This window comes from Thunnus thynnus, chromosome 13 (assembly GCF_963924715.1).
Source record: "Thunnus thynnus chromosome 13, fThuThy2.1, whole genome shotgun sequence".
Lineage (NCBI taxonomy): Eukaryota > Metazoa > Chordata > Actinopteri > Scombriformes > Scombridae > Thunnus > Thunnus thynnus.
This window is the reverse complement of record NC_089529.1, coordinates 30,885,176-30,894,444: the sequence shown is the minus strand read 5'-3', so window position 1 is coordinate 30,894,444 and position 9,269 is coordinate 30,885,176. Positions and strand designations below refer to the sequence as shown.

At 37.1% G+C, this 9,269-nt stretch overlaps 1 protein-coding gene across 1 annotated transcript; it reads left to right on the top strand.

The window, feature by feature from the left end:
• The first annotated feature begins 4,372 nt into the window (after positions 1-4,372).
• Positions 4,373-8,883, top strand: LOC137196180 (neoverrucotoxin subunit alpha-like). Its single transcript, XM_067609023.1, has 2 exons — positions 4,373-6,010; positions 6,145-8,883. The coding sequence occupies exons 1-2, from the start codon at positions 4,606-4,608 to the stop codon at positions 6,693-6,695; spliced, it is 1,956 nt and encodes a 651-aa protein (XP_067465124.1). The 5' UTR covers positions 4,373-4,605; the 3' UTR covers positions 6,696-8,883.
• Positions 8,884-9,269: the final 386 nt, after the last annotated feature.

Sequence of the window (9,269 nt, the reverse complement as noted above, 5' to 3'; positions counted from 1 at the left end):
CACCCATTCATTTCTAATGATTTTTGAGCTGGAATTTAATGAAAATTGTCATAATGTATTTTGTGTGTTCAGATGCCTTCTGGGGACAGAGTCATGGAATCAGAGTAATAAACTACATTTTTCAGAGAGAAAACTTGTTAATCAGTCCAATTTGACTGGAACACAACATTATTAAGAAATGTGCTCTATATTTTGCCATCAATGGGGTTGATAGTTTTACCTGGAAACAACGTTGATAGGTTGCAGCTGTGCTACAGGTGTGTGATGGGGAGGAGTCAGAATGAGCCTCCAACAGGATATAAGTGCATGTAACATTACAGACCATCACACTGGACGCTCCAGACTCAGACTCAACTCAGCCGATCTACACAACTTCACCAGGTGAGAGACAGAGAGACTATTGTCTTTTTTAACTTTTTATTTTGCACTTAAACAAACAGTGTATGGCAGGACGGGTCAAAAACTGTAGGTTTATTCAGTGGAACTTCCTGAAAAATATGAATAAAAGAAAAACAATAAATTGGTGAAATAAAGATACATATAAATAATAATAATAACCAAATCATAGACATGATTAATTGAATTAAATTTAAAAGAAATCTCTTTTTCAGTTATTTTGAATTGAAATGATAGCAAGTTCTTAATTAACAGCTTTGCATTACCACAATATATAAAGAAATATTGTTTTACAAAAAGAAAGGTGAAGATGGTCAGTCTGTCAAGTGTTGTGAGAATAAATTTGAGAATTGATTTTAAAGAAGCTACTATAAGATGGAGAAACAGTGACAAGAATCCATATTTGTATCTGGTAAATCAAGTTACCGTTACCCATCAGTGAATGGACCATTTATAGCAAATGATTTGGCAGAAAGGCCATTCCTCATTAAGAGGCAACTCAAAAGAATTCAAATGAAGATTCTGCTAAAAGAACTAAACACCCTTAATAAACACAAATGTGATTACTAAACTTTAATTAAATCAAAAATACCAAAATGTAGGAGATACAGAGGAGCAGCAGCAGCAAAAGGTCTCGACATGAGCGGATCAGCAGAGTAATGATAATATGTAAATATAATGATAATAACGGCCACACTGCACACCTGCATGAATATGATTATGTGTTACGAGTCAACTGGAGGCCAGTTAGCTGATTAATGAGCCATGGATGGTGAAGCATAAATGAAACAGATGATGCCAATCAGCCAATCAGTGTGACTTCAGTGACCTGCCTAACCTGACGCTATATTTTATTTATTGGTGCAGAAGCTTCCTGACAATATGAGAAAGTAATCAGGCTTACAAACCTTTGTTGCAGTACACATAATACTTTATAGGAGCATGATTTGTTACCATAAATCATGTTATAATGTTAAGTTGAACATTCAACAGAATATACAACTTTGAGGGTGTAATCCTGCTTATACCATGGCCACTTACCAAAAAAATCTGTATTTTTTATTGAAATTTATTAAAAATCTTCTGGTACAAGAGATAAATCCTCCACACCAGACTCTACAACTCAAAACAAACAAAACAATACCATAATGTACTTCTTTAAAACAACAACAATTCCACAAATAATCACAAATCAACTTTATTACAATATAAAATACCCTTAGTTGACCAGAAACTCAGAAAGCTTTTACAGCAAGTGTGAAGAAGTTTTTCTCCTTTCAGAGAGATATTTTAGTGGGTATAATTGTAAAGAGTTCCCTCTTAAATCATAATGTTATTCCACAAGTATATGACAGGCTCGGCGGTGACATCATATATTCCATGAGCAAGCTTGTAGACCTCAATCATGTCTCTTCTATGTCTCCTGTATAGTAGAGTTGGTGATTGTAATTTTAACCTCTCCTCATATGAAATCTCTTTCAGACCAAGAATGAGTTTCTCTGAACCTTCTCAATTTTTTCTGTATATTTTAATTTATAAGGACTCCAGACAGAACTCGCAAATTTTAGATGATATCTCACCAAAGATTTATATAATGGTAGAGATATTTCCTTACACAAATTATGAAAAGTTCTTCTGATTATCACCAACATAGAGGATACATTTTTCTGAAATGTGTGTGTGACATTCAAGTGAAGTATCAACCACTACACTCTATCCTTTTCCTCTTCCACTTGCTGAACCACCAATTTCCCAAATGTATAATTAACTATGATTTCCCAGTGTGCAAATGTTTACATTTTTCTGGATTTAATTTCAGTAACCACCAATCACACCAGTTACTCATGCTATGGAGATCTTCCTGAAGATGGGCTGTCTCAGTGTCCTTAGTAATTATTCTAAATATTTTTGTGTTGTCCACAAAATGATATGCATCAGATTGTATCACACTTGGTAAATTATTTGTGTAGACAACAATGAGTACAAGGCCCAGCACAGATCCCTGTGAAACTCCTGAAACTTGAAGTGGCACTATTTACCACCACCCACTGTTTCCTATTACATAAAAGTCCTGTGTACAGTCTGTAACTCATGAAAAATGCATCATGAAATATAGAACTGTTATCTGAACTAAGTAAGTAAACACGTTCTTTCATGTGATTCAAGTCACTGTGGGCTTCTTAAATATTTAATCCTTTCCTTTCCTAACCATAACCAAGTTCTTTGTGTGCCAAAGCAGAGCAATAAATAGTTTACTCATGCTTTAGTCACTATGAGTGGATATTTTAGTAAAACAAATGAAATATGTTGTCAGTGAATGTTTTGCCAACGTTCAGTATTCAGTATACTGCTGATAAAGAACATTATCTATCTATCTATCTATCTATCTATCTATCTATCTATCTATCTATCTATCTATCTATCTATAAACAGGCTGTGTTGTTTGTTTTTGAAAATTGTCCTTTAGGTTAAAGAAATGGCCTCAAATTACATGGTGGTGTCTGCGCTGGGTCGACAGTTCGCCTTGGGGAAACTGTATGACGCTCGAAATGATAAAATCACAGGTAACGTGCAACGTAAACCAAAATACAGTGAAAATCTGTAATCACTTGTCAATGTATCTACTTACAGCTCTGTGTACAGGAAGTATAAAATCAATTATCTTAATTTTAGCAATGAGTATACAGATTTACTGATGCACAGTTTACACTTCAGTCAGAGTTTTTTGTGATTTATTGTGATCAAAAATGTTTAATTTTGCAGTGAAGTTTCTCAAAAGTTGCGATACAATTTGCAGTGTTTTATGTGCTCTTTTTGTGGTAAAATTGTGAGAATTGGGAGAAACAGCATGCAAAGATTAAAGCTGCAAGCAGCGTTGGTTGGGACCTCGCACTCTGGCCCGTCGGGATCAGATCATTTTGCTTTTTAAAAATAAGGGATATTTCTTACAAGAGTGGTGTGCTTTTATTTTGAAAGTTTTATTGACAGGATGAGAATTTTCTGAAGGGTGAGACATGTCTGCTTTGCTCACACCTGTGTCATCAAAATCATGCAAGTTTTGGGCCCATTCACTTGAATTTCAATTAGCAAATTGAAAACTCTTGATGAGTTTGTGTGTAAAACAAATTAGAGTACGCTTTTTGTGAAATCTCCTCATAAATCCCATGACTTTGGCCAAATCTTACATTAAAAATCATATTTTTTAGTAGTTTTAGTAGATTTGTAGGTCTTGATAAGATGAATAATTGAGTTTTAGTTTGATCTCTCTACAACATTCCTACGGGCTGTGGCAGCCATTTTAGTTACATAGGTGGCGCTAGAGAGCACATTTTGGCACTTTGGGGGTTAATTTTTACATTTTATCAAATTTTCACCAGAACTGATGTGCGTGCCCAATTTGGTGAGTTTTTGAGCATGTTTAGGGGGTCAAATTTAGGGTTTATGTGGTGTAATAATAAAGAAAGAAAGAAACAAACAAACAAACACAAGAAAGAAACAAACACATGAAAAACAATAGGGTCCTTGCCCTTGTATCAGCCTATTGTACAGGCTGGTACAAAAAACTTTTTTGTCCCAATAGCTAATTTCCCAGTTCATGACAACTGGAAGGGGGGTGAATTTTTATATAACTCACTTGTTTAACTTTGAGTGACAGGTGGTTCGCCACAAGGTGGCTTGTTTCAGCAATCAGGCTTAATTTGGCCCTCCTCAGCTCCATGCTCTCGTCCAAATATGACCACTTGTCATCACTTCTGGTTTCAAAAAACCAAGATGGTGACAGTCAAAATTTGAGGCTTCAAAATGGGAGTCCATAGACCAATGGGTGATGTCATGGTGGCTACATCCGTTATTTTTATACAGTCTATGCACTGGAATCACAGTCATTGTCTATGCATAAGTGTCGGTAAAAAACAAGTATATTAACTGCCTTAAAAAGCAGTTAGTGGATTACCATAGCAAAGGCTGTGATTATGTACACTACTATCAAAAGATTCTTTGTTGACAGATACAAGATGTTTTCATCTTGCAGACTTCCTCTGCCCTATTTGGGCAAACCAAATCCAATAATGCAATGCAAATGTTACAGGATTGGTTTTTTGTTAACAGATTACTTATTCTTTCCATTTTCCTACAGATACTGTACTGTGGGATAGTAAAACAATAAAAGAGAAAACAGTGGAGAGCTCGCAGACAAGCAGTGATTTTAAAATGACAACATCTGATACCCTGGAAGAAAAGTCTTCTCTGTTGGATGTTGAAGCCTCTATGAAAGCCAGTTTCCTGGGTGGACTGATTGAAGTTGGAGGATCTGCGAAGTATCTGAATAATAAGAAGAAATCCCAGAATCAAAACAGATTAACACTTCAGTACAAAGCTACAACCACCTTCAAACATTTGTCCATGAGTCCCATTGAAGCTAAGAACATGCAAGTAGTGGATGATGTTCTGAAGGGCTCAGCAACGCATGTAGTCACAGGGATCCTTTATGGGGCAAATGCTTTCTTTGTATTTGACAGTGACAGGTCAGAGTCCGACAACAAGCAGGACATCCAGGGTAAGATTGAAGCTATGATAAAGAAGATTCCTAGTGTCAGTGTGGGGGGGCAAGCCTCTCTCAAACTGAGTGATACAGAAAAATCTCTGGCCAACAATCTGTCCTGTAAATTTTATGGGGACTTTATCCTTGAAAGCAACCCTACAACTTTTGAAGAGGGAGTGAAGACCTACCAGCAACTTCCAAAGCTACTGCGTGAAGGTGAAGGGAAATCTGTTCCAATGAAGGTCTGGCTGATGCCGTTAAAGGATTTGGATTCCAAGGCTGCAGAACTGAAAAGGGAGATCTGCATTGGACTCATCAGAAAAGCTGAAAATGCCCTAGAAGATGTGAGGGAAATGGAAATGAGATGCAATGATTCTCTGGAAGACAACGTGGTAGGGAAATTCTCACAGGTTAACGAAAAGATGAGCAGTTTCAAAAAACTGTGCAATGATTACGCATCTGAACTCCAGAAGACCATGAACGAGAAGTTTCCTTCCATCCGTGCAGGTGAAGAAGATGAAAGCTCAGTGGAAAAACTCTTTGATGATAGAGACAAGACACCATTCAGTCAGGACAGATTAAACGAGTGGATGTCTGATAAAGAGAGAGAAATTAATGTCATTAGGAGCTGTGTAGGTATAATGGAAAACATACCCATCGCAGCAAACAAGTCAGAGTTGGATGCAAAGGTTCTTGCTCCAGGTGTAGAGCACGCTCTGTGCTTCACTTTCACCTCCCTGGGAAGAGCTGAACCCTACCTTGACGAGTTGAGCAACTACTTACATTCACATGACCGAGAAAGTGCCAAGATTGTCACTCAAACAACACAGGACCAGTGGTACTCCTCACATGAAGTGATAACCGAAATGAGAAAAAAAGCTGAAACATTCAACAGTCTTTTCAAAGCCCTGAAGAGCAGCAGAGTCTCTTTCCTTATAGCGGCTGTAGAAAATGAGAAATACAAAGGAGCAAGCATCTACCATTACAAGAAGGGCATTCCAGTCACTGATAATTTTTCACAGCCTGCCCTTCCTCCTGTGGACTCCATAACAGACAAAAGTGATCTCATCTGGTGTAAGTACATTTTCATGCATTTACGTCACAGAAACTATATATGGAACTATTTGATGAGTATGAATGAACTAAACCAAACAGTAGATGGTGATAAAGAATACTGGTAACAGAATCTATTTTGGTCTCTCCATCAGATGCCTGTGATCTCACCCTGGACCCAAACACAGTTTATGGCTATCTCACTCTTACTGAGGGAAACAAAAAGGCAACATATGGAGGTTGGCAGCAGTATCCTTCACACCCAGAGAGGTTTGACACACGTCCTCAGGTGCTGTGCAGAGAGGGGCTGACTGGGCGTTGTTACTGGGAGGTAAAGTTGAGTGAGGGTAAAGATTATGAGGTAGGTGTAGGTGTTACATACAAAGGAATTGCCAGGATAGGAAAGAATCCCGATAGTGGGCTTGGATGTAACACCATATCCTGGTATTTTGGCAAAGAGAGGGGTTGCTTCTGTGCATGGAACAATGGAAAGGTGTGGACCGACTCTATTCCCGCTGCTGGCTTTGAACGAGTTGGAGTGTATCTGGACAGGCGTGCTGGCACTCTGTCCTTCTATAGAGTCTGTCCTAACATTAACACAGTCAGTCACCTCTACACCTTCCGCACCACATTCACCGAGAGTGTTTACCCAGGGTTCTACATCTATTCTTCACACGGCTATGCTGCCCTGTGTCCAGTAGTGTAGGAAACAGTGACAGAAGTCCGGATCCTGGCTCTGGCTGTAAACTGACATGATAACACTATTGATGACGAGTTCAGCAGACTATCCCATCATTATGCACAGTTTGTGTTTGTAGTATAAAGATTTGACCAATCATTAAGGCTTTTGCACAACTCTGCAGGTCAACAGCAGCAAATATGGAAACACTCAAAGCAAAGAACCGATATTTGTTTAAGTCTCTCAATCTAAACTGTTCAACTATTGTAGCAACAAACAGAACAGGACACAAGTTCTTGACAATCACTGGCACACATTGATTATCATTGATTATCACCATATTGCAATGTGCCATTAAACTTATAGATCAATCCTGCTCTTCTATCAGTGATCTGTGACTTCCAAACCATCATAAATCCATATCAGCATTGATTCTATGCACACAAATCACTGAAAATCACAGATTTGCATGTTATTAACATCACAGACGACCTCTGCAATTATTACTAATTACTAGAGGTCCCCAGGTAACACTAGTCCCGTGTGATTAGGGCTACAGTCTATAAAATATCATACAATAGTAAAAATGTTCATCAAATTTTCTCTGTCATCAAATTGCACTTCCAAACCTAAAAATACTCAGTTAACTTTAGAATAAGACAAAGCATAGTTCTGCAGGGTTGGGGGTTTTGCTTGATAAATGACCTAAACAATGACTAATTGATCGACTCATCTTTTAGCTCTAATTACATGCATGTTTACTTTGTTTTTAACTTAGAACGTAGAAAATTACCATTTTAGTTTTTGTGATATTAAGATGAAGGTAAACTGTACTCTGATACTACTGGGGCTGGAAAAGTGTGAATATTCTTTATTTTTGTTTTCAGATGACCTCTTTCTAAATTGTTTTTTGTTTGTTTATTTATGAAACTGCTTCATGGTATCTGGGACATTATGTCACCATAATGCCATCTACAGAATATTTGACATGTAATCAAATGTTTTAGAGCAACATGCTGCATATGGTTTAAATGTTAATGAAGAAGAACAGGTTTTCTTTCAAATACTCAAATACTAATTTCTAATACTATTGTTAATAAAACGCTTTTTCAGGACAGTCAATATTTTGTGTGTGAAATATAATATATATCTTTGTAATTATGGTGAGACACTGGGTAGCTTTTCTTTGTGTGTTCATGAGATTCCATTTAGAGCAGGACGTAGTTTCTTTTTCGTCTTTATTTTCTAAAACATGGTTGGACATCAAGTAACTACAGTGTCTTTGTTTAACTTGGGAATTATGTTTTTCTTGTTGAATTTCATGTCATCATTGCAATCTATTTATCCTCGCTACTGATAAACAATCTAATAAAAATGGAAAGTCACATCTAGTGGTAACTGATACAACATTAGAGATGTACTATTAATAATGGCATACTACAAGTAGTTATATCTGACAATGTTAAGATACCTGACAGATAAGATTAGGTACCAAAGGTAAAAAGGAGACTTTGTGACTCAGCATCACATAGTAATAAAATAAATATCTTATAATCAATAGAAAACATCTCTTCTTTCTTTGGTGAATGTAGTGAAGCCAGAGGTTCCCTTCACAGCTAACAGACTGCTTTCCCATTTTCCAACAATAAAGATACATGTGCAGCAGGGAAGCAGAAATACACAGCCACAATGTCATGATAGTTTATATGTAAACTTTTAACATTTACTGAGGTCAATTTGTATGTGGCATTCCCAAAACATACTTGATGGACATCTGTAAGCTCTGGTTAACCAACATATGACATATTCCAGTGTAAAACAGTTGTAGCAGTGATAACACCAACACAGACTACACAAAGTTAACTCCACAGATAGTAAGAAATGAACTCTTTGTGTCCCAAAACCATTCATTCATGTTATGATGTCTGGCTCCATACTTACTGTTTGTGACTTTTCATTTTTAAACAAGTATAATGTACCACTCAGGAAACCTCTGCTGGCAGCTGTTTTTCTAAAAAGGAGAGATACAGCAAGTCTGTATTCAAAGCCAAACTTGGAGTGCATTTAATCACAGTTCTGTTCTGAGTCAATGTTAACATTTTCTTTTGATGTTTGTAGAGCTGAAGCTTCCAGGCTTTGAAAGATCAGCAAACATATGAGATTTCTGTAACTCTAACACCTGTCAGACATGTTTGTTCTCTTCATGACCTGAATATTCAATAAAGTGGAGTCCTGAGTTGACCGCTGTGTGCTGTGTGTTTATTTCATATTGGTTGAACAGTGCACTTACAAATGAGAAATATCAGTGTTTTAGCATTAGCAGACTTGGAGATCATCTTCTGATGTAGCTGTTTTCTTTGGTCACAAGAGGGTGCTCCAGGGTTACAGAAAGGTTAAATGATGACTGTGCACTAGAGGCTTCAAGTTTCCACATCACACTTGTGTAAGTGTGCACTCAAATATCTTTATGATTTTATGGGGAATTATGAGTTATTGTTGTGCACAACTCCAACATGAAATTATTTGTCCAGTGACATAACTCATATTAGAGTAGGTATAATAACAGGGAAATAGTCCTCCTTGTTGGCCACACAAGAATGA